The 25,917-nt window shown below is 39.5% G+C and overlaps 2 protein-coding genes and 1 long non-coding RNA gene across 3 annotated transcripts in view; all 3 read left to right on the forward strand.

Moving 5' to 3' along the window:
* The first annotated feature begins 1,660 nt into the window (after positions 1 to 1,660).
* Positions 1,661 to 11,388, forward strand: LOC148113909 (vomeronasal type-2 receptor 26-like). The gene is made up of 4 exons (XM_087893533.1): positions 1,661 to 1,752; positions 3,119 to 3,410; positions 9,547 to 9,673; positions 10,024 to 11,388. Exons 1-4 carry the CDS (start codon positions 1,661 to 1,663, stop codon positions 10,944 to 10,946), a joined length of 1,434 nt encoding a protein of 477 aa, XP_087749659.1. The 3' UTR covers positions 10,947 to 11,388.
* A 1,216-nt stretch (positions 11,389 to 12,604) lies between these two features.
* LOC148113910 (uncharacterized) lies at positions 12,605 to 15,635 on the forward strand. Its single transcript, XR_015734317.1, has 3 exons — positions 12,605 to 12,631; positions 15,039 to 15,165; positions 15,350 to 15,635. It is a non-coding gene; the product is annotated as an uncharacterized LOC148113910 (long non-coding RNA).
* A 501-nt stretch (positions 15,636 to 16,136) lies between these two features.
* The window catches only part of LOC148113911 (vomeronasal type-2 receptor 26-like), a 17,087-nt gene continuing 7,306 nt past the window's right edge, over positions 16,137 to 25,917 (forward strand). The window contains exons 1-4 of the mRNA XM_087893534.1: positions 16,137 to 16,219; positions 17,578 to 17,869; positions 18,589 to 19,443; positions 22,949 to 23,176. Of these exons, the coding sequence (XP_087749660.1) occupies positions 16,137 to 16,219; positions 17,578 to 17,869; positions 18,589 to 19,443; positions 22,949 to 23,176 (1,458 nt within the window). The remainder of the gene's footprint in view (positions 16,220 to 17,577; positions 17,870 to 18,588; positions 19,444 to 22,948; positions 23,177 to 25,917) is intronic.

Here is a 25,917-nt window from a genome sequence, read left to right on the forward strand (position 1 = left end):
ATGAATAAAAAATACAAATAATATTCTTTCAAGATACCTTGAGGACAGAGAAAATCCTCCTTAAATATGTACATACATGCTACAAATGATCTAAGACAGTTCCACTAATGAACTTGAGTCACATGTGATCAGGTTACATACCTTGAACCATGATAAGATGGACCTGGAGGCACAGAACGTGCCCCTTCATTGCTCCAGAATGTCCAGAGGGAGACCAGAGGGACCCTGTTCTTGAAAACTCACACAGGTTCCTACAGACCCAAAGGTGCTTTTTACAAAAGGCAATTGGATTTTCTTCTTCTTTTTCTTCGAAAACATTTTGCTTCCCATCCAAGAAACTTTTTGGATGAAAAGTAAAATGTTTGAAAAGAAAAAAAATAAAAATAACTCCAGATGCTTTTTAAAAAAAAAGAAAAGAAAGAAAAAAAACCACCTTTGAGACAACCATGATCTGGATGATGGAGAATCTCCATAAATATCCTCCTACACAGAGGTGGGCTTCACATACTGTAGCAACCGGTTTGCCCAGCACTGGAAATGTGAGCTCACATATGTGCCATCCATGCGATGTCAAACAACACGGCAATTGGCTCCTACGTGCTGTCCGCACATACATGCGATATCACAAAACATGGCAATTCACATGTACACGCCATCTGCACATGCATCCGGCATCAAACAGCACAGTAATTCGCAAATACGCACTGTCTGCACACATGTAATACGTCAATAAACAAAATAAGTCGCTCGCGTGTGCCATCTGCACATGCATGCAATGTCAAACAAAATGGCAATTCTCTCGTGCATGTCATCCGCACATGCATGCAACGTCAAAATCACAGCAATATAGGACAGGATTGCGGCCGGGCAGGTGGGTGGGGGCAGGCCCACCCGCAAGTGGCCACTACCGGTTCGCATGAACCGGTCTGAACTGGCTGAATCCCACCTCTGCTCCTACAGACTTCCTTTTTTTCTATGTGACAGTTTCAGCAAATCAAGGGGCAGAACTGGTAAGTATTTCTCTGAATTAGGAGGTTGTGAGATGAGAAGGGAAAACTTATCTGACTACTAATCTATTTCCTCCTCTTTTAACCAGCATGCAAAACTCAGTTTCCAAGATCTCAAGATCATTTCTATCTTGCCTGATGAGGAGCTGCCAAGAGATGAGTTTGGACTGTACAATTTCTTCAATTGGAAGAAGAGCTGAATAGCTTGGCGAAAGGGATTCATCCACCTTGTAATTATCTAAATAAACTTGTTTTTAGGGGGAGGAATAGAACCTAGGGAGACTTAATAGTTTAAAATTAACAACAACTCCATGAGGCTCCATAGGTTCAGTATGAATCACTCAGATGATAATAATTGTAATCTACAGTTTTAGTTATGCTTAAGACCAATAGAGGTTCTTTCATTGTTCCAGGCAAAGTGTTGTGATGATGGAGATGTGGCTGCACTGCTGTGATTGGAGCCAAATTGCTTCGGCATTCAAAGAGACTCACATACTTTGCCATTGGCTTTTATTCTCTCTCCTTGCCCTCCAAGCTTCTTTTAGCAAGACCTTCAACTCCATGTGTCGAAACAAAGAACATTTGCAGACTAATCTCCCAGCTCTCTCCAGTGAGATCGTCATTGCAGAATTTGTGTCTACTGTATATCCTGAATGGTCTTTCCTCCACTTTATGGAACGCCCAGTAGGGTCTTTGAGAGGAAGGCAAGTACTCCTTTGAAAGAAACTGTGATATGCCTTTCAAGGTTTTTTTTAACATGATTGTATTCAGGATATTCTGATTCTGAATTCATCTGTTCATAAGAAAAACTCACAATTTTAATAACATTGTTCCTCTATATATTTTATTTTTTCTGCAAACATAAAAATAAACCCAGGAAAAATATTTAGCATTTTAATAAAAAATATTATTTTTTGCGTCATTCCTGCTGTTTATTGACACTATTAGAATTTTATCACTTATTCCTTGTTTGCCTCCTTGCTTACTGCAGGGTAAGGAGAAATGTAGATCTGCTTAAATATGTGAATGTAACAAAATCTTACATCTTCAGCACTTGGATTGTCATTAACAGTTGGCACAATCCATCAGTTTCTGTCCTCCACTTCCATTGCTGCCCTACATATGTTAAACAATCCTTTTGATTACCCACAGGATCCTTAAGCGTAATTCAAACACTCCACCTCAGCTCCTCATTCCCTGCTTTCCTCACTTCTGGAATATCTTAACTACTGAATTTTAAGAACCAAAGCTTCTTCTTCAAACCTTCTTTAGTTTTTTTTTTTTAATTTGATTTATATGCCGCCCTTCTCCGAAGACTCAGGGCGGCTTACAATGTGCTCAGCAATAGCCTTCATCCTTTTTGTATATTTATACAAAGTCAGCTTATTGCCCCCACAACTGGGTCCTCAATTTACCTACCTTAGAAAGGATGGAAGGCTGAGTCAACCTTGAGCCTTGGCGAGATTCGAACCCTGCAGTAATTGCAGGCAGCTGGTCTTAATAACCAGCTTAATAACAGGGTGCCTTAAACCTCTGTACTACCAAGGCTTTTGTTTTGGTTGCCACATTCTAAAAAAGGCATTGAGACTCTAGAAACAGTGCAGAGAACAGCAGCCCAGATAATCAGGGGACTGCGGGCTAAAATATATGAAATGAATATGAATATCTAATTTAATTTTTAGAAAAAGGAAGGAGTAGGGGTGACAGGATAGCAGTGTTTCAATATCTAAGGCATTGTCACAAAGAAGAGAGAGTCAATCAATTCTGCAAAGAAGGCCGGACAAGAAGCAATGGAAGTTCTGAATGCTCCAACACTGGAAGATTATAAGAAGAGATTGGAGAACCACTTGCCTCAAATGGTATAAGGTTTCCTGGCTGAGCCACAGTTGGGTTAGAAGACCTCGAAGGTCCCTTCCAACTCTATTATTCTGTTTATTCTTTTTCAAAGAAGTGCTTCAGGACATGAGTGCTTCTTTTATCTCTCTAATACTCATTAAAGCCGAGAGATACATCATTTTAGGCATGGAGAAAAACCTTATGAAAAATGTCTGTCTAAATCCAATTATTGTCACATTAGAATATGATAGAACTAAATGAAATTCTTCTTGCAGGCCATTGCCTAAAAGTTTCCAGCATGTCCTAGCCTTCAGTTTTGCCATTCAGGAGATCAACAGGAATGAGAACTTGTTACCCAACATCACCTTGGTCTCCAAGATATATGAGAATGGTTTTCAGGCAATGAAAGCCTCTGAGAGCCTTTTCACTCTCTTCTTTGTGGAAGACCGCTGTCAGCTCAATTACAGGAAGGGAAAGGAGCAAAACATCATGGCTGTCATCGGTGATCTCCCTTCCCAGAACACCATCCAGATGGCCAACACCTTAAATGCCTACAAGATTCCACAGGTAGGTATCTGGGCTCACATAAATGCACAAGAAGAAGGAAAGGGGGGTAGTTTTTAAAAAAACTATCTGTGGACAAAAAGTGGGGGGGAGCCTTCAAAAACAGGTAAAAATATTAGGGAAGTCATTTTGGGTAATTTTTATTCATTTATTTTGCCAGAGGAATGCAATGCATCAATTACTATTGTAACAGCAGTAATTCTTAATAAGTACAAACATTACATTTAGTATATAAGAAATAGTGTAGCTGTCATTCTTCCTATCTTGATCCTTCTTCTTCTTCTTCTTCTTCTTCTTCTTCTTCTTCTTCTTCTTCTTCTTCTTCTTCTTCTTCTTCTTCTTCTTCTTCTTCTTCTTCTTCTCCTCCTCCTCCTCCTCCTCCTCCTCCTCCTCCTCCTCCTCCTCCTCCTCCTCCTCCTCCTCCTCCTCTTTTATCACTTCAGGTGTCAAGAGATCTCTGTATCTCGATCTTATGGCAGCCTAAAGCCATTCTTAATTTATATTGTAGTAGTGTCTGATGTTGTCTCTCCATCTTCTGGGTATGCCTCATGTTATTTGACTTTCTCTCTTTTTGTTTATGCCACAACAATTTTAAATATATTTATCAGTAAAGTAATAGATATGTTATCCTTATAATATAAAATGCTAGTTGAAAGTTATTTGAGTGTCACTGTGGGTAATTAATACTGTCCAATCCTTAATGAATAAGACTCCTCTCTTGTGACTCATTCCTATCTGCTGTCTATTTCTGCTTAGCACAATGAAAGATTGAGATGACTTTGTCTAAAAAAGGATGAATGAAATGCTAATGGTGGTCTGGTTGCAAAAGCTCTCAGGAAATACTTGTTGATCCAAAGATTTAATATTTATCTCTCCCATTAATGATTTTTATGGAAATAAGGTATAAAAGAAATGTGCTTCCTTCATTCTTTTTGACATGTCTGCAAAAAGATTTCCTAGCCTAAAGTACATCATTATTATTCCCAATCTGCAGCTCAGTTATGGCACTTTTGACCTGACATTGAGTGATAAACAGCAGTTTCCTTCTTTCTTCTGGATGACTCCAAATGAAAACCTCCAGTATGCTGGGATTATTCAGCTCCTGAAATATTATGGATGGAATTGGATTGACCTGGTCATTCCAGAAGATGCCAGTGGAGAGAGATTTCTCAGAATTCTGAGACCAAAATTCATCCAGAGTGATATTTGCATTTCTGTAATTCAATTTATTCCAAGATTGACAAATTATGACCCCAGTACTTTACGGAAGATTAATCTAGGTAAAATAGGGCGTGTCCTCTGGTATAGTAAAACCAAAGTAATATTAGTTTATGGGGACATTCAATCTATAGAAGGCTTACGAGTAATTCTTGAATACTATGAACTTGATCATAGGCTCCCAATAGAGAGGGTTTGGGTCATAAGCGCTCTCTGGGATGTCACTTCTGTCTTTGAGTCACACAAATTCACCCCATTGTCCTTCAATGGCAGCTTGTCATTTGCCCAACACACAAATAGGGTACCAGGCTTTCAAGAGTTCCTTGAGAAGCTAAATCCATATCACTCTAAAGTGCATTTCCTACCTGCATTCTGGGGTACCGCATTTAGCTGTTCATTTCCAAAATACAATATATATGTACTAGACAAAGGAAGCTGCACTGGGAAAGGGGATGTGGGGAGTCTCCTTGGAACTGTCTTTGAAATGGAGATGTCTGGCCAGAGCTACAGTATTTACAATGCTGTCTATGCTGTAGCACATGGTCTCCATGCTATGTATTTATCCAGAGCCAGGCAGAACACAAGAGGCTATGGAGAGAAGTGGAATTTTCTGAAAGTCCAACCTTGGCAGGTTAGTAATGATGCCTTTCAATGGGAACATAGCCATAATAATATAGTAATTTCAATTTTTACAGAATTCACTAAGTATAGCAATTGCAATAGCACATATATACTGCTTTACAGTGCTTTACAGCCCTCTCTAAGCAGTTTACAGAATCAGCATATTGCCCCCAACAATTTGGGTCCTCATTTTACCAACCTCGGAAGGCTGGAAGGCTGAGTCAACCTTCACCCTGGTGAGATTTGAACAATCAAATTGCAGGCAGCAGAAGTAGCCTGGAGTATTGCACTCTAACCACTGCGCCACTGTAAACTTTTACGAATGAAGGCAAAAATACATGTCTCAGGATAATGATGCAAGATCAAATTTGGGTAGGTCAATGGGACCAGAGATTTACTCATCTGAGCTGTCAGATTCATGCTGGGGCCCATCTTCAGGAAATTTCTCTCTACTGAAATACCTGCTTTGGGTTGTTATGTCAGTCATGTTTATGTGGTGTCTTCCTGTTGCTGCAAAATTAAATCTGTGTCCTTGGTCACTGCAATGTGAGGCTACCAGTGAGTTTGGGTCTCCTCATCTGACTTGTTGTATTGCAAGCTGTGCCATATAGTTGGTGTTTTTCCTTCTTTTTCCTTTTCTCTTCTTTTTCTGACCCACAATTTTTGTCACTTTGTCAAATATTACAATAAGGTTTGTCTGACATGATCTTTTTTTGACAAACCCATGTTGGCTTTTGGTTCTGACTTTTTTGCCTCTAGGTGTTCACAGATTCATTCCAAAAGATAATCATCTTTTCCAGAATCTTCCCAGGGGAAGGCTGAGGTCAGGCTGATAGGTCTGAAATTTCTTGGATTTATGTTTTTTCTCTTTTTTGAAGATGGGAACTACATTGGCTATTTTCCAGTCCTCTGGTAGTTCCCAGCTACTCCAGATTTTTTGAAAGATATAGTTCATTGGTCCTGAGATCATGTCTGCCAGTTCCTTCAGAACCTTCGGAAGTAATCCATCCGGTCCTGATGATTTGATATCATCTAGGCTGGATTTACCATTTTCTTATCTATTTTAAGTTGTATTCCTGATCTGTTTTTCACAGTTCTGTTTTTGATAGGTTGGGTTGTTTGTTCCTTTTTGGTTAAAACAGATGGAAAAAAGTGAATTAAGCAGTTCTTTCTCCCTGTTGCTCATCACTTGCCATTTTCTCCCATTGGTAGACCAATCATTTCCTTGACTTTTTCCTTGTTTTTTCCTTGTTTTTAACATGTAAAGCTTTTTTTGTCACAAGATTTGGCGCCTTAGCTCTCCTGATTTCATCTTTGCAACCTCAGGTTATTTGTTGGTATTCTGCCTTAATTGAATGCCCTTCTTTCCACTTTTTATACTTGTTCTTTTTGTCTTTCAAATTTATAATTTTTAGTTGTCTGGAGGCTTTGTGGTAACCTCTGAAAGTGCTTATTCCTTGTGGCAATTTAGATTTTTATTTACAGATATTATGTTCAGATATTTACAGATCTGATTTTTATTTACCAATATTATAATTATGGAAGTAATTTTTTTCCCAGAGGCCTCTTGCTTCCTTTCCAATCTTCAATCCAAAAAAACTCTCAAATCCAGTAAAAGCCTACCATTTTTCAGCATTTTGTAATTGAGTAGTAGAAGAAAAAATCACTAAAGTAGAAGAGAAGGAAGAATTTTGCATAATAATAGTAATAATCAATGAAATTGGAGGCAGAGGTAGGATGGAAGGACAATACTTGTCTTTCTGTAAGATATGTTTGGTGTCAGAGTTTTCTATCCCGTGCTTGAAGAAAAAATTGATTTAATCTACCAAGCTCATAATTGAATTTCCTAATCATATTTTCTGGACCAGAACTCCAACAAATACGTTTTGTTGTGATATGCATTATATACTGTATAATAGGCTGCCAAAAAGAAGAGCTGGTCAATCTATTGTTCCAAGCACATTAAGGCAGAAGCAGCAATGGATGGAAAACAGTCAAAGAGAAAACCAACCTAGAACTAAGGAGAAATTTCTTGACAGTTAGAACAGTTAATCCGTGGAATGACTTGCTTCCAGAAATTGTGGGTGCTCAAACACTGGAGGTTTTTAAGATCAGACATTTGTCTGAAATGGTTTAGGGTTTCTTGCTTGAACAGGGGGTGGGACTAGAAGACTTCCAAGGTCCCTTCCAACTCTGTTATTCTATATTCTGTTATATTTCTTAGCAATAGTTCTTATCCCTCATGAAGTTCAAATATGCAATATATCTAACAAAATCTCTATTAATAAAACTTAAACATAAAAATGTGAATATAGTCCAGCAAAATAACATTTTGCCTTTGGAATGTAAAAAAAAATATTATTAACTCTACAATTTGGATGCTCATTAAATATTAATTGAGCACCATTTGGTAAATCCCAGCATGGAATTGTACATTCTATTACCTACTATTGGTATCAATATCTCACTTATCTCTCTTATCTTTCAGCTTCGTTTATTTCTGAAAAACCTCCATTTCAACAATAGTGCTGGGGAAGAAATAGTTTTCAATGAGAATGGAAACCTGGCAGCAGCATACGATATCATCAACTTGATTACTTTCCCCAATCGATCCTTTCAGAAGGTCCAAGTTGGAGGTGTTGAACCTCAGAGTTCTCAAAAGGAAGGCCTCACCATAAATACAACTGCCATTGTATGGAATCCCAAATTTAAGCAGGCGAGTTAAACAAACCAACTAAAACATGGGGATATTTTCTCAATTTCTGGGATTTTAAACTAGTAATCTTAGAGTGGTTCCAAGGTCATTTGGTATCTTTTTAATGTTGTTAAAACACTTTTGCATCCTGGAAAAATGAAGTAGTTCTCAATTCTACATTACACTTTCAGATTGTAGGGAAAGAGCTCACTGGGGTTATGGAAACTCTGGGTTCAGTGGCCTCTTAAGAGCTTAGAGAGGTGGAAGATTGACCTTTTGAAAGGTGATACTGAAGGGAAAATCTACCTTTCTTTATTTAAAAAAATATTTAAAATGACAGTTAAAATAATACAAACAAGAAGGGGAAAGATTTGAGATAGATAGATAGATAGATAGATAGATAGATAGATAGATAGATAGATGGATGGATGGATGGATGGATGGATGGATGGATGGATGGATGGATGGATGGATGATAGACAAAGAGAGAGAGAGAGAGAGACAGACAGACAGACAGACAGACAGAATTCTTTCCCACTAATGAGTTTATCTGACATTTTAGGTAGGCAGGCAGGCAGGCATTTTCCCACTAAGAAGTTATCTGACTTCTTAGTGGGAAATCAGTTGAAACACAAAGCATGAAAAAAGTCATCACACTTATTTTCCACTTCAGGCTAAAATAAACATCCCATTTCCCTGAAGTTTTGCAGGAAAGATTTCTCTTGCCACTTCCATAGCCAATTCAAAAATCTGGGGACAGCTTCTGGCCATTTAGAGATTCAGTGGTATTTTCTCTTCTTTTTCCCAGAAAACTGAATAACATTTCAGCAGGTTCTAGTGCTTGTATATTTTGAAATACAGGCAAGATTGGATTATTGTGCTATCCCATATTATTGTTCATCACAGAATACTACAGATGGACTGTGGACATATACCAAAGTAGGCCATCACTCAAGACCCTTGCAACATTCTCCTAATTGTCAGATGGTTTTTTGATAACTGAGTATGTGCAGAACAAGGGAGGCCACTGAAGCTGGACAATCTGCTTGTTTTGCTTCACCCATCCAGTACATGGAAAACCAGGATACCACTCTTGAGTAGCAATGTAACACAGGGATAATTGGAAAAGGATTTCAAAGTTTTCTTTAGGTAAATGTAAAGGTTCCCCACGCACAGATGTGCTAGTTGTTCCCAACTCTAGGGGGCGGTACTCATCTCTGTTTCAAAGCCAAAGAGCCAGCACTGTCCAAAGACGTCTCTGTGGTCATGTGGCCGGCATGACTAAAAGCCAAAGGCGCACGGAATGCTGTTACCTTCCCACCAAAAGTGGTCTCTATTTTTCTACTTGCATTTTTTACCTTCTTTCAAACTGCTAGATTGGCAGAACCTGGGACAAGTAACGGGAGCTCACCCCATTACGCAGCACTAGGGATTCGAACTGCTGAACTTCTGATCTTTCCATCAACAAGCTCAGAGTCTTAGCCACTAAGCCACTGCGTCCCTTGGTTTTCTTTAGCTTTTATTTAAAGAGAATGACTGTTGACTGATTGATTCAAAACTTGATTATAATCCATTTTAATTCCTTACTCTGGCCATTCCCATTAGACACCACCTTCTGCCACCTGTGTAGAGAGCTGCCATCCTGGGTACCGGAAATTGATTAAGGAGGGGAAACAGGTTTGCTGCTATGACTGTGTCGAGTGTTCAGAGGGAAGCATTTCCACCATGATTGGTAAGAAAACAATATGGATATTTCCTTAAAAATACATTAAGCTCTAACCAAGTTTGGGTTCTTGAATATAGTTTTAAAGAAAAGCATAGATTGATTGGGATCTCTCACTAGCCTTGGTCTCTTTCTTCTTTTTTTAAAGTAAAAACTTTTCCTTATTTAACTGTGTAATCTCTTGTTCACGAAATATAGTCTATTGAATAAAAAAATAAACTTTAAAAGGATTTTCTTAAAGCAAACATTTTAATAGCTTTATTCTCTCCAAAAACAGGCATAATCAGGAGGCATAATTGCTAAAAACTTAATTCGATTCAATGTACAGAATATTTAGATATTTTATTTATGGTTTTTAGATTCCAACCAATGTGAGAGGTGTCCAGAAAAACAATATCCAAATGAGAAACACCATCAATGTATTCCCAAAATTATCATCTACTTATCCTACAAAGAAGTCCTGGGAGAAGTCCTGACTGGCTTTGCTGTTTCTTTTGCTGTCATCACAGTTGTGGTGATGGGGACATTCATCTTCCACCAGAACACTCCCATCGTCAAAGCCAACAATTGGGATATCACCTGCACCCTGCTCGTCTCGCTCCTGCTGTGTTTTCTTTGCTCCTTCCTCTTCCTCGGATGTCCAGGGACAGTCACATGTCTCCTCCGACAAGCAGTTTTTGGAGTTGTCTTCTCCATTGCAGTGTCTTGTGTGTTAGCGAAAACCATCACGGTGGTTCTGGCCTTCATGGCCACAAAGCCAGGGAACCGAATGAGGTTGTGGGTGGGGAAAAGGCTGTCCGTCTCAGTCATTGTTTTTTGCTCCCTTATTCAAACAAGCATCTGTGCTGTGTGGTTGACCATTTCTCCTCCTTTCCCAGACTTGGACATGCATTCCCAGGTGGATGAGATCTTAGTGCAATGCAATGAAGGCTCGGAGATTATGTTTTATGTTGTGCTGGGCTACATGTGGCTTCTGGCCCTCATCAGCTTCACGGTGGCCTTCTTTGCCCGGAAGTTACCTGACACTTTCAATGAAGCCAAACTCATCACCTTCAGCATGCTGGTCTTCTGCAGTGTTTGGGTGTCCTTTGTGCCCACTTACTTGAGCACCAAGGGGAAATCCATGGTGGCTGTGGAAGTCTTCTCTATCTTGGCCTCAAGTGGTGGCTTATTAGGCTGCATTTTCCTGCCCAAGTGCTACATCATCCTACTGAGACCAGAGCTGAATACCAGAGAGCAGCTAGTTAGGAAAAAGACTGATGTGATATCAAGGGCAGCATGAATGATACCTGAATTTATATGATTTGGATGAAAATGTTCTGCATTCTGAATTTTATTCAGAAATAATTGTCTTCTTAATTTTTTTTAATTGCAATAGAATTTAGATTTGTTAAGTGGGTGAATTGCAATAGAATTTAGACTTGTTAAGTGGGTGAGAGTGACCAAGGTTCACGCTCTCCAAACGGTCTTCACCAATGTAATTTTGTACGCTCCGCCTACCTGCGCGATTACGTGACCTACGTTGGCCATGGATTGACAGACTGACGACTAGGAGGAGAGGGGTTTTGTGTCCTTATACGGGCATCCGCCGGTGGTTGGCTAATCCACCGGCGGGAAGTTTAAATGAATGTCATTGGCCGGCTAGCTTGCCAGAGCTGTATATAAGGAGGGCTCGGCAGCACAGCCGGCAGTTCCGTATGAGCTGAATAAAGTGCTGAACGGACCTCTGCTGAGTCGACTCTTCTTTTCCTTGCGCCAATCTAACACACATGACCACCTAGCCATTTCCACCCAGCCAATCCAGGCCCCCAACAGTCTGGAGGGACTGTGAATTGGCCCCCTGTTTAAGAAGCTGGAGGACCCCTGCTCTAGAAGGTAGGCTCAAAATAGAGAAGGATCTTGATACACTTGAACACTGGGTTCTACCATGCAAAATGAAATTCATTGGTGAGGAAAGTAAGATTTTAGACTTAGGCAAGTAAAACAAAACCCGCAGATATAGAATAGGCGATGGTGAACCTTTTTGCCATCATAGGCCAAAAGCGGAGGGAGCGTGGAGGGTCATGCATGCGTGTGCCCACACCCATAATTCTCTGTACAATGCTGCTCTGCAAGTGCATGAGACACTCCCCTGGGGTCCTCCCGCTTTTGGCACGGTTGTCCCACTAGGCCCATTTTTTGCTCTTCCCAGGCTCAAGAGCCTTTCTAGGAGCTGGGGGGGGAAATGATTTCCCCCCCCCCAGAGGCCCTCCAGAGGCTGAAAATGACCCATCTGCTGACTTCTGGTGGGACCAGAAGACCCATTTTTTACTCTCCCCAGGCTCCAGAGCCTTTCTAGGAGCCTTGGGAAAACCAAAATGGCCTTCCCCAAAACTCCCCGGAGGCCCTCCGGAGGCCACAAATGGCCCGTTTGCCGACTTCCATTGGGAAGTCGGCAAATGGGCTATTTCTGGCCTCCGGAGGGCCTCCGGGGGTTGGGAAAGGCCGTTTTGCTCCCCCACCCCCAAGCTCCTAGAAAGGCTCTGGAGCCTGGGGAGAGCAAAAAAACAGGCCTTCCCCACCCTTTTCAGTCCCTCTGGAGGTAGGAAACAGCCTGTTTCCATAGTGCCGGTGGGTCCAGAAGCTGGCTGGCATGCACATGCGTGCCCACCAATATGACTATGCATGCCACCTGTGGCACACGTGCCATAGGTTCGCCATCATGGGAATAGATGGTATTCTGGCTCAATAGTAGTAATTGTGAATGGGATCTGGGAGTCCTGGTTTACAAATATCATTTGCCTCACCACATACAGGATTTTTAGAAGCCATTCAAATTACTCCTGTAGTTGTTGAACCATTTTCTGCCTTTCAGCTTTCTAGCACGAGATCCTGGCAAAGGAAGGCATCCCATAAGTTCCTATAGGAATGTTCCAATATCTAAAGGGCTGCCACAAAGAAGAGGTGATCAACCTATGCACCATGGAGGTATAATATATCCTAATGTATTAGAAAGGGGTAAAATGGTCAGATACAATGAACTATTAGATGGGGGAGGGAATCTTAAAACAAGGGAAGAATTGATGGAACAAGGCATTTCTATAGACTGGTGGCCATATAACCAAATTAAATCCAGATATAAAAAAGATAAGGAGGAATTTGGCATTGAGACGAGCATAAATGGATTTGACAAGATATGGATGGGTACGGATGACAAAATTCTAGCTAAATTATATAATTACTTATTGGAGTACGATATGGCAGAGGAAGTTGTTAAAGAACCGATGTTAGCATGGGCCAAAAATATCGGACAGAATATAAATCTGAACGAATGGGATTCAATATGGAATAGTAATCTTAAAATGACAAAGGCGACGGCTTACAAGGAAAACCAGTACAAGCTGTTTTATAGATGGCATATGGCCCCAGCTAGGATAGCGAAGATCTACCCCAATTCGAGCCCTAAATGTTGGAAATGTGACCATCAGCAGGGTACTTTCTATCACTGCTGGTGGACTTGTAATCAGGCACAAAAATTCTAGAGGATGATATGGATGTGGATTAGAGAAATAATAAAAGAAAATTTTGATTTTGAACCAAAAGCCTTTCTCCTGGGAATTTTGAAAATTGAATATGCAAAAAAGAAAAGGTACTTAATTACACATATTCTGACAGCCGCTAGAATTTCCTTTGCCCAGTGTTGGAAAGAAAAACAAATACCATCTCAAGAACATGTCATTGGGAAAATACTGGAATGCGCCGAAATGAACAAATTGACTTCAGAAATTAATGACAGAGAAAATTCAGAATTTTATAGCGTGTGGGACATGTGGTACGAATGGATGGGGAAAAGAAATAAAGAAGGAAATAGAGTATAGAGATCAAGTATTAATTAATCAACAAAATCAATGGAATAGAACAGAACAGTATTACATTTAGTCTTAGAGATTTGAGCACTATTATCTTTAAATGTTCTGAAATGAAATTTAGCTTTAAGAAACAATATCAAAAAAAAAAGACAAGTAATAATGCATGTAGATATATATATGTATATATTTGCACCAATGAACCGAAAATGTATTGAATGTACCACTTTATGTTATAATAAAAATCAAATTAAAAAATAAAATAAAAATAAAATAAAACTGAGAGGATGGGATCAAGCCAAAAAAAAAAAAAAGGAATGTTCCAATATCTAAAGATATTGCCACAAAGAAGAGGGGATCAACCTATTCTCCAAGTCACCTGAAGGCAGGACAAGAAACAATGGATGGAAACTAATCAAGGAGAGAAGCAACTTAGAACTAAGGAGAAATTTCCTGGAGGTTAGAACTAGGAGACCTCTAAAGTCCCTTCTAACTCTGTTATTCAGTCATTTTCTTTTATTTCTGTGATTCTGGTACTTTATGAATAAAAAATATAAATAATATTCTTTCAAGATACCTTGAGGACAGAGAAAATCCTCCTGAAATATGTACATACATGCTACAAATGGTCTAAGACAGTTCCACTAATGTACTTGAGTCACATGTGATCAGGTTACATACCTTGAACCATGATAAGATGGACCTGGAGACACAGAACGTGCCCCTTCATTGCTCCGGAATGTCCAGAGGGAGATCAGAGGGACCCTGTTCTTGAAAACTCACACAGGTTCCTACAGACCCAAAGATGCTTTTTACAAAAGGCAATTGGATTTTCTTGGGTTTTTTCCTTTGAAAACATTTTGCTTTCCATCCAAGAAACTTTTTGGATGAAAAGTAAAATGTTTGAAAAGAAAAAAAATAAAAATAACTCCAGATGCTTTTTTAAAAAAAGAAAAGAAATAAAAAAACCCACCTTTGGGACAATCATGATTTGGATGATTGAGAATCTCCATAAATATCCTCCTACACAGAGGTGGGCTTCACATACTGTAGCAAGCGGTTCGCCCAGCATCGGAAATGTGAGCTTACATATGCACCATCCATGCGATGTCAACCAATGCGGCAATTTATTTGGCATGTGATGTCACAAAACACAGCAATTTGCTCATATGTGCTGCCTGCACATACATGCGACATCACAAAACATGGCAATTCACATGCACACGCCATCCGCACATGCATGCGATGCCAAAAACACAGCAATATAGGACAGGATTGCGACTGGGCAGTGGGCGGGGGCAGGCCAACCCGCAAGTGGCCACTACCGGTTCGCATGAACCAGTTTGAACCGGCTGAATCCCACCTCTCCTCCTACAGACTTTCTTTTTTTTTCAATGAGACAGTTTCAGCAAAGCAAGAGGCAGAACTGGTAAGTATTTTTCTGAATTAGGAGGTTGTGAGATGAGAAGGGAAAATTTATCTGACTACTAATCTGTTTCCTCCTCTTTTAACCAACATGCAAAACTCAGTTTCCAAGATCTCAAGATCATTTCTATCTTGCCTGATGAGGAGCTACCAAGAGATGAGTTTGGACTGTACAATTTCTTCAATTGGAAGAAGAGCTGAATAGCTTGGCGAAAGGGATTCATCCACCTTGTAATTATCTAAATAAACTTGTTTTTAGGGGGAGGAATAGAACCTAGGGAGACTTAATAGTTTAAAATTAACAACAACTCCATGAGGCGCAGTAGGTTGCAGTATGAATCACTCAGATGATAATAATTGTAATCTACAACTTTAGTTATGCTTAAAACCAATAGAGGTTCTTTCATTGTTCCAGGCAAAGTGTTGTGATGATGGAGATGTGGCTGCACTGCTGTGATTGGAGCCAAACTGCTTCGGCATTCAAAGAGACTCACATACTTTGCCATTGGCTTTTATTCTCTCTCCTTGCCCTCCAAGCTTCTTTTAGCAAGACCTTCAACTCCATGTGTCGAAACAAAGAACATTTGCAGACTAATCTCCCTGCCCTCTCCAGTGAGATCGTCATTGCAGAATTTGTGTCTACTGCATATTCTGCATGGTCTTTCCTCCACTTTATGGAACGCCCAGTAGGGTCTTTGAAAGGAAGGCAAGTACTCCTTTGAAAGAAACTGTGATATGCCTTTCAAGGTTTTTTTAAATTGATTGTATTCAGGATATGTTGTTTAATTCCTTAATTTTAGAGGAGAATAAAAACTGGTTGAGCAAGACTCTTATTTATACTTCTGTCTTGATTAATGATATTTCAGGTGCTGGACTATAGCTGTTGAATGTTGCCTTGCAGGCATGGTTTTTCATGTGCCTCTTTTACATATGAATTCATCGGCTCATAAGAAAAACTCGCAATTTTAATAACATTGTTCCTCTATAGTTTTTATTTTGTATGCAAAAGGGGAAAAAAACCCAGTCAAAAATATTTAGCATTTTAATAAAAGTTATAAATGTAAATCGTACATCTTCAGTACTTGGATTGTCATTAACAGTTGGCACAGTCCATCAGTTTCTGTCATGCAGTTCCATTGCTGCCCTACATATATGAAACAATCCTTTTGATTGCATTAAAACACAGTTTTATATTTCTCAAAATGGGATGCACAACTGCCCACAGGATTCTTAAGTGTGTTTCAAACTCTCCACCTCAACCTTCCTCACTTCTGGAATATCTTAAGTACTGAATTTTAAGAATCAAAGCTTTTTCTTCAAAGCTTCTTTAGTTTTGGTTGCCACATTACTCTAGAAAGAGTGCAAAGAACAGCAGCCAAGATAATTAGGGGATTGCACTGCAGGCTAAAACATATTTCTACATGGGGCTCCCCTTGAGGTGCACCCAGAGGCTCCAACTTGTCCAGAATGCAGCCGCACGGTTGATTAGGGAGCGACATGGCGCTCACATGTAACACCTCTCCTACGTGAGCTGCACTGGCTCCCGGTGGTCTTCCGAGTGCGCTTCAAGGTGTTGGTTCTTACCTTTAAAGTGCTCCATGGCTTAGGACCTGGGTACCTACGAGACCACCTTCTGCAACCGATAACCTCCCACCAACCATTTAATAAATTAATAAAATGAAAATGAAATGAAATGAAAACCAGTACGCTCCCACAGAGTGGGCCTCCTCAGGGTGCCGTCACTAAAGCAATGTCGACTGGTGGTTCCCAGGGGGAGAGCCTTCTCTGTGAGGACACCTACCCTTTGGAACAGGATACCCCCAGGGATACGAATGATCCCAGATCTCCGTACTTTCCGTCGTGCACTTAAGACCTTTCTGTTTCACCAAACCAGGCTGGCATAAATTTTCAAATTGTCTAAATTCTATGCTGAGGATCTTAACTGATGAGCCAAATTGGTTTAATTATTTTAAATTGTTTTTATTTCACATTTTTATATGTATGTTATTCTGACTGTTCACCGCCCTGAGTCCTTTGGGAGAAGGCCGGTATAAAAATTAAATAAATAATAATAAAAATAATAATAATATGAAAAATTGTTGCAGGAATTGGGAATATCTAGTTTAATTTTTTTAAAAAAAGAAGGACTAGGGGAGACATGATAGCAATGTTTCAATATTTAAGTCACAGAGAAGTGGGAGTCAATCAATTCTGTAAAGCACCTGAAGGCAGGACAAGAAGCAATGGATAGAAACTACTCAAGAAGAGAAGCAACCTAGAACTAAGCAGAAATTCCTGACAGTTAGAATAATCCATCAGTGGAATGATTTGCCATCAGAAGTTCTGAATGCTACAACACTGGGAGATTTTAAGAAGAGATTGGAGAACCACTTGCCTCAAATGGTATAAGGTTTCCTGGCTGAGCAACAGTTGGACTAGAAGATCTCCAAAGGCCCTTCCAACTCCATTATTCTGTTTTTTCTTTTTCAAAGAAGTGCTTCAGAACATGAGTGCTTCCTTTATTTCTCTAATACTCATTAAAGCAGAGAGATACATCACTTTAGGCATTATGAAAGATGTCTGTCTAAATTTAATTATTGTCAGATTCGAAGATGATAGAACTAAATGAAATTCTTCTTGCAGCTTATTGCCTAAAAACTTACAGCATATCCTAGCCTTCAGTTTTGCCATTCAGGAGATCAACAGGAATAAGAATTTGTTACCCAACATCACCTTGGTCTCCAAGATATATGAGAATGGTTTTCAGGCAGTGAAAGCCTCTGAGAGCCTTTTGAGTCTCTTCTTTTTGGAAGGACTCTGTCTGTTCAATTACAGGAAGGAAAAGGACCAAAACATCATGGCTGTCATTGGTGATCTCCCTTCCCAGAACACCATCCAGATGGCCAACATCTTAAATGCCTACAAGATTCCACAGGTAGGTATCTGGGCTCACATAAATGCACAAGAAGAAGGAAAGGGGGGTAGTTTAAAAAATATATATCTGAGGAAAAAAGGTGGGGGGAGCCTTCAAGAATAAGTAAAAGTATTGGAAAGTTATTTTGGGTAGTTATTATTTATTTATTTTGCCAGAGAAATGCAATGCATCTTTTATCTTCTGGTTCTCACCCTTCTGGTAGCCTTAGCCATTCTTAATTTATATTGTAGTAGGGTCTGATGTTGTCTCTCCATCTTCTGGGTATGCCTCATGTTATTTGACTTTCTCTCTTTTTGTTTATGCCACAACAATTTTAAATATATTCATCAGTAAAGTAATAGATATCTTATCCTTATAATATAAAATGCAAGATGAATGTTATTTGAGTGTCACTATGTGTAATTAATACTGTCCAATCCTTAATGAATAAGCCTCCTCTCTTGTGACTCATTCCTATCTGCTGTCTATTTCTGCTTAGCACAATCAAAGCTTCAGGTGACTTTGTCTAAAAAGGGATGAATGAAATGCTAATGGTGGTCTGGTTGCAAAAGCTCTCAGGAAAGACTTGTTGATCCCCAGATTTAATTTTTATCTCTCCCATTAATGATTTTTTTTATGGAAATAAGATGTAAAAGAAATATGCTTCCTTCCTTCTTTTTGACATATCTGCAAAAAGATTTCCTAGCCTAAAGCACATCATTATTATTCCCACTCTGCAGCTCAGTTATGGCACTTTTGACGTGGCATTGAGTGATAAACAGCAGTTTCCTTCTTTCTTCTGGATGACTCCAAATGAAAACCTCCAGTATGCTGGGATTATTCAGCTCTTGACATATTTTGGATGGAATTGGATTGACCTGCTCATTCCAGAAGACACCACTGGAGAGAGATTTCTCAGAATTCTGAGACCAAAATTCATCCAGAGTGATATTTGTATTTCTTTAATTCAATTTATTCCAAGATTGACAGATTATGACCCCAGTACTTTACGGAAGATTAATCTAGGTAAAATAGGAGGTGTCCTCTGGTATAGTAAAACCAAAGTAATACTAGTTTATGGGGACATTCAATCTATAGAAGGCTTACGGGTAATTCTTGAATGCTATGAACTTGGTAACAGGCTCCCAATAGAGAGGGTTTGGGTCATAAGTGCTCTCTGGGATGTCACTTCTGTCTTTCAAGCACACAAATTCACCCCATTGTCTTTCAATGGAAGCTTGTCATTTGCCCAACACACAAATAGGGTACCAGGCTTTCAAGAGTTCCTCGAGAAGCTAAATCCATATCACTCTAAAGTGCATTTCCTACCTGTATTCTGGGGTGCCGTATTTATCTGTTCATTTCCAATAAAAAGTATACAAGCACCAGCTAAAGGAAGCTGCACTGGAAAAGAGGATGTGCGGAGTCTCCCTGGAACTGCCTTTGAAATGGAGATGTCTGGCCAGAGCTACAGTATTTACAATGCTGTCTATGCTGTAGCACATGGTCTCCATGCTATGTATTCATCCAGAGCCAGGCAGAAGACAAAAGGCAATGGAGAGAAGTGGAATTTGCTAGAAGTCCAACCTTGGCAGGTGAGTTACGTTGCTTTCAATGGGAACACAACTATAATACTATAGTTATTTCAATACTAATACTATACTTTTACTAATGAAAGCACATGTCCCAGGATAATGATGCGAGATCGAATTTGGGTCGGTCAATGGGACCAGAGATTTATTCATCCAGAGCTTTTCTGATTCCATCTTTGCAGCCTCTAGTTATTTGTTGGTATCCTGCCTTAACTGGGTGTTCCTCTTTCCACTTTTCATACTTGTTCTTTTGTCTTTCAAATTTATAGTTTTTAGTTATCTATAGGATTGGTGGTAACCTCTGAAAGTGCTTATTCCTTGTAGCAATTTTGATTTTTATTTACAGATATTATCTTAGATCAGTGTTTCCCAAACTTTTGACATATGTGTACCCCTTCTATAATTTTCGTAACGCTGAGTACCCCTCATAAAAAACATATGCTTTAATAAAAATCAAAATATATTTATTTTTTCTACACAAAATAAACGAAAGTTATATTATAAAGAACATTTTTTTGATTCAATGAGAAGGATGAAATTGTTTATGTTGAGATGACAGATCATCATAATTTGGTTCCCTGGTTGTTAATTTTAATCTGAGATGCGGTTCCACGTCCAATAGTCTGTTCCTTTTTTTCGACTTAATGTCTACAAATGCAGAAAAAGCAACTTCGCATAAATATGAAGTTGGAAAAGGCAAGATGTATTTCAGGACTTTTTCTGTTAAAACCGGATACACATGTTGCATTTGTAACCAGAATAATGTTAAAGTACACTCCTTATGTTTATTTCTCAAGAATCCGTCCGAAGCTAACTCCAACAATTGCTCTTCTTCCGCATGCGACAAACCTTCTGGCATGGATGTTGTGTTAATGTTGAACGGATATCTTATCCATTCAATATTTTTGTTTAAATCAGGGAAATAGTTTTTGAAGCCAACTTGCAAACTCTCCAAATGCTGTATTATGCATTTCAGAGTATCAGCCTCAATTTTAGTAGCCGAACTTGTTATAAACTCATGAAGAGAGGGAAACGAGTCTACTTCTCCATTACCAACTCTCTTTTGCCATAAATTTAGTTTTGCGATGGTAGCGTTCACTTTATCTTGAACGTGAAACAATGAAATTTCTTTGCCTTGTAATGATAAGTTGAGGCAATTTAAAACAGAGAATATATCTGCTAAGTATGCTAGTTTACAAAGCCATTTCCAGTCATGTAAACAATTTCTCAACTCAAATCTATCATTAAGAAAGCATTGAAGTTCATGTCTAAGTTCGAACAATCGGTTTAGAATTTTTCCCCGAGATAGCCAACGAACATCTGTATGAAAAAGCAGCTGGGTATGACTACTTCCCATTTCTTCACATATTTGCGAAAAAAGTCGTGCATTCAAAGGACGGCTTTTAATGTAGTTAATGATTTTCACGCTTTCATCCAAAACTTTCTGTAGATCAGCGGGCATCTTACGTGTTGCCAAAGCCTCTCTGTGTATGCAACAATGTGTGGATATGACATTTGGAGCAACATTTTGAATTCTTGCAACGAGTCCTTTATTAATTCCAATCATACTTTTTGCTCCACCTGTGCTTATTCCAACACATCTATTCCAATCAATTTTGTTCTCTTGCATAAATGTATTCATAACATTAAAGATATCTTCTCCTGTTGTGTGACCTAATAAAGGCTGGCAAAATAAAAAGTCATCATGAATTTCTTGATTTTTTTCGTACCTAACAAACGCCATAAGATTTGCAAAATTCGCAATGTCGGTGGACTCATCGACTTGCAAAGCATAATAACGACTTTGAGAAATACCAGATAATAACATCTGTTTTACATTATTAAACATATCAATGATTCGTCGATGAACTGTATTATTTGAGAGAGGAACGTGGTCAAAAGTTTGTTTCGCTCTATCTCCTATCATTACTTCTGCCATTATCTTGGCTGCAGGCTTGATTAAAATTTCGCCAATGGTTTCTGCTGCACTACATTTGGCAATTAAAAGCGACACGCGATACAAAGCTTCTAGTATTTTTTGATTGTCACCTCCTGTCAAACCCCGCATTACTTTTCGAGACTGATTTAAACCCTTAAGTTTATTTTCAAAAAAATCTATGGGTTTATCTTTGTACTGATTATGGTTTGTCTCAAAATGGCGCTTTAAGTTGGATGGTTTCATGCTTTCATTTGTTAGATTTTCAAAACAAATGACACAAATTGGAATAGGCTCATTTTCATCTCCAGTCCATGAGAATCCAAACTTAAGATATTCTTTGTCGTACTTGCGAGTTTTCCTTGCTTTTTTCTTAACAGGTTCTTTCAGAATTGAAATTGATTCGTCGTTAATTTCATTATTTCCTGTTCGTTGATTGCTACTACAATCATTACTTTCTTTCGGTTTAGTAGTTCCAGATTCCAACCAGCGATCCATAATCTCTGTTAGGGATAAAAATTGTATTTTATAAAAATAATCAAAATCAGTGGAATTTACTAAAGCATGATAACAGGCACCCGGAACTAAATATTAAAGAAGTAAGTTGTCTCTGTAACGAAGTGCAATATATTCATGCCGTGTCACACCTCACAAGACTGTCTAACGGTTAGATAACACTGCAATTCTCCGGCGTTTAAACAGCTCCGCGGCTCAACATCAACTGTTAATGTTCCCGCAGTTTAAAAATGGCCGAACCCGAGCTGCGCGAAGAATGCACAGAAGTTCCCGCCATAATGAGTTGCGATACGATGTACGATGGCCCCAGTTCCTGTGTAAAACTGCGATACGCGCCTATTTCTTTCCTTGTTCTGTGGGCGCAGCTAAGCACGGTGCAGTGGATATTCCCACGTGATCCCCACCAAACTCCGGTGCAACGCGTACCCCCACCAAACTCTTCCCGTACCCCTGGGGGTACGCATACCACACTTTGGGAAACACTGTCTTAGATATATGGAAGTAATTTTTTCCCAGAGGCCTTCTTCTTCCTTTCCAATCTTCACTCCAAAAAAACTCTCAAATCCAGTAAAAGGCTACCATTTTTGCAGCATTTTGTAGTTGAGTAGAAGAAGAAAAATTCACTAAAGTAGAGAGAAGGAAGAATTTTGCAAAATAATAATAATAATCGATGAAATTGGAAGGGGTAGAATAGAATGACAATACTGTCATTCTCTAAGGTATGTCTGATCTAAGCATTCACAGAAGTTATGGACTGTTCATCTTTAAGTAGCCACTGGAGATAAGCAGTGTCGGAATGGCCAGGATACCCAGTAAATGTTGGAAGAATATGTTTCTTTGAATCTATCCATAAAGGAACATTGAAAGAATAATACTTAAACATAAAATATAGTCCTGCAAAACAGAATTATGCCTTTGGAACATAAAAAAAAATACTATTAACTCAAAGCTTTGGATGTTCATTAAAAATTAGTTGAGCACCATTTGGTAAATCCCAGCATGGAACTGTACTTTCTATTACCTGCTATTGGCATAAATTTCTCACTTATCTTTCAGCTTCATTTATTTCTGAAAAACCTCCATTTCAACAATAGTGCTGGGGAAGAAATAGTTTTCAATGAGAATGGAAACCTGGCAGCAGCATACGATATCATCAACTTGATTACTTTCCCCAATCAATCCTTTCAGAAGGTCCAAATTGGACGTATTGAACTTCAGAGTTCTCAAAAGGAAGATCTCACCATAAATGCAACTACCATTGTATGGAATCCCAAATTTAAGCAGGTGAGTTAAACAAATCAACCAACACATGGCAATATTGAAAATATTTCTGGGATTTTAAACCAGTAGTCTTAGAGTGGTTTCAGTGTGATTTGTTATTTTCTTAATGATGTTAGAACACTTTTGCATCCTGGAAAAATGAAGTAGTTCTCAATTCTACATTGCACTTTCATATTGTAGGGAAAGAGCTCACTGGGGTTATGGAAACTCTGGGTTCAGTGGCTCCTTAAGAGCTTAGAGAGGTGGAAGATTCATCTTTTGAAAGGTAACACTGAAGGAAAGATTTACCTTTCTTCTTTTTAAAAATATTTAAAATTACAGTTACAATAATACAAACAAGAAAAGGAAAGATTTTATATAGAGATTGATAGATGATAGATGAGATAGATGAGATGATAGATAGATAGATAGATAGATAGATAGATAGATAGATAGACAGACAGACAGACGATGGATGATGGATAGATAGATAGATAGATAGATAGATAGATAGATAGATAGACAGACAGACAGACAGACGATGGATGATGGATAGATAGATAGATAGATAGATAGATAGATAGATAGACAGACGATGGATGATGGATGGATGGATGGATGGATAGATAGATAGATAGATAGATAGATAGATAGATAGATAGATAGATAGATGGGAGACCGAGATATATGATGGAAGATAGAGAGAGAGAGAATGGATGATAGATGGACGATGGATGGATGGATGGATGGATGGATGGATGGATGGATGGATAGATAGATAGATAGATAGATAGATAGATAGATAGATATAGACAGACAGACAGACAGACAGACAGACAGATAATGAATGATAGATGGATGGATGGAAAGATAGAGAGATAGGATAGGATAGATAGATATAGATGATAGATAGATAGATAGATAGATAGATAGATAGATAGATAGATAGATAGATAGCTGATGGATGGGTGATGGATGATGGATGGATGGATGGATGGATGGATGGATGGATGGATGGATGGATAGATGGATAGATAGATAGATGGATGGATTAGATAGATAGATAGATAGATAGATAGATAGATAGATAGATATAGATAGATAGATAGATAGATTGATAGATGATAGATAGATGATGATGATAGATAGATAGATATAGATAGATGAAAGATAGATGATAGATAGATAGATAGATAGATAGATAGATAGATAGATAGATAAATTGAGTCAACTTAGTGTATCTGCTAAGACCTTGGCATAGAATTTAGATGTTTATGCTGGCCCTGCTTGTTGAAACAGAAAGGTCTTCAGGACATGTTGGAAAGTGCGAAGATCTGGGATTATTCGTATTCCAGGGGGTATTTTGTTCCAAAGAGTAGGTGCCCCCACAAAGAAGGCTCTCTCCCTTGGAACTACTAGACGACATTGTTTTAATGATGGTACTATGAGTAGGCCGACTGTGTGAGAGCGTATTGGTTGGTGGGAGGTTATTGGTTGCAGCAGGTGGTCTCTTAAGTACTCAGGTCCTAAGCCATGGAGCACTTTAAAGGTAAGAACCAACACCTTGAAGCGCACTTGGAAGGCCACCGGAAGCCAGTGCAGCTCGCGTAGAAGAGGTGTTACATGTGAGCGCCATGTTGCTCCCATAATTACTCACGCGGCCGCATTCTGGACCAGTTGGAGCTTCCGGGTGCACTTCAAGGGGAGCCCCATGTAGAGAGCATTGCAGTAGTCAAGTTGGAAAATGACAAGGGCTTGAGCGACTGTGCGTAATGAGTCCCAGTCTAGAAAGGGACGCAATTGGCGAATCAGCAAACCTGATAGAAAGCTCCTCTGGCCATGGCTGTTATATGATCTTCTAAAGACAGTCGTGCATCCAGGAGGATGCCTAAATTGCGAGCTTTTTCTGTGGAGGTCAATGACTCATCCCCAATAGTGATGGGACTAACTGGCTGTACCAGGACGCCGGCAGCCACAGCCACTCAGTCTTGGAAGGGTTGAGTCGAAGCCTGTTTCTCCCCATCCAGACCCGTACAGCCTCAAGGCACCGGGACATCACTTCAAGGGCATCATTGGGGTGGTTTGTGGTGGAGATGTACAGCTGAGTGTCATCAGTGTACAGATGACATTGCACCCCAAAACCATGGATGATCTCCCCCAATGGCTTCACATAAATGTTGAACAGGAGAGGTGAGAGGACCGACCCCTGTGACACCCTGCAATTAAGGGGCCTCAAGGTCGATTTCTGTCCACCTGTCAACACTGACTGCAACCTGTCAGAGAGGTAGGACAAGAAACACCGTAAAAAGGTGCCTCCCATTCCCAGCCCCTCCAACCGGTGCAGCATGATACCATGATCAATGGTATCAAAAGCCGCTGAGAGATCTAATAGGACCAGGATAGAGGAACATCCCTTATCCCGAGCCCTCCAGAGATCATCAACCAACGCGACCAATGCTGTTTCTGTGCTGTATCCAGGCCTGAAGCTGGACTGGAACGAGTCTAGATAGACAGCTTCATCCAGGTACTGTGGGAGCTGTCGTGCCACCACACTTTCGACAATCTTCGCTAAAAAGCGAAGGTTGGAGACTGGACAGTAGTTTGCTAAAACAACCATTCTTCTTCTTAAGGAGGGGCTTCTTAAGGAGGCGGTCTCACCACCACCTCTTTCAAGGCGGGAGGTAAGAATCCCTCACTCAGAGAAGCGTTAATAATTCTCTGGAGCCAGCTATGTGTAACCTCCTGGGTAGCCAGAGTAGCAAGGA

Source organism: Pantherophis guttatus, chromosome 4 (assembly GCF_059756535.1).
Source record: "Pantherophis guttatus breed Tessera chromosome 4, ASM5975653v1, whole genome shotgun sequence".
NCBI classification, from domain to species: Eukaryota; Metazoa; Chordata; class Lepidosauria; order Squamata; family Colubridae; genus Pantherophis; species Pantherophis guttatus.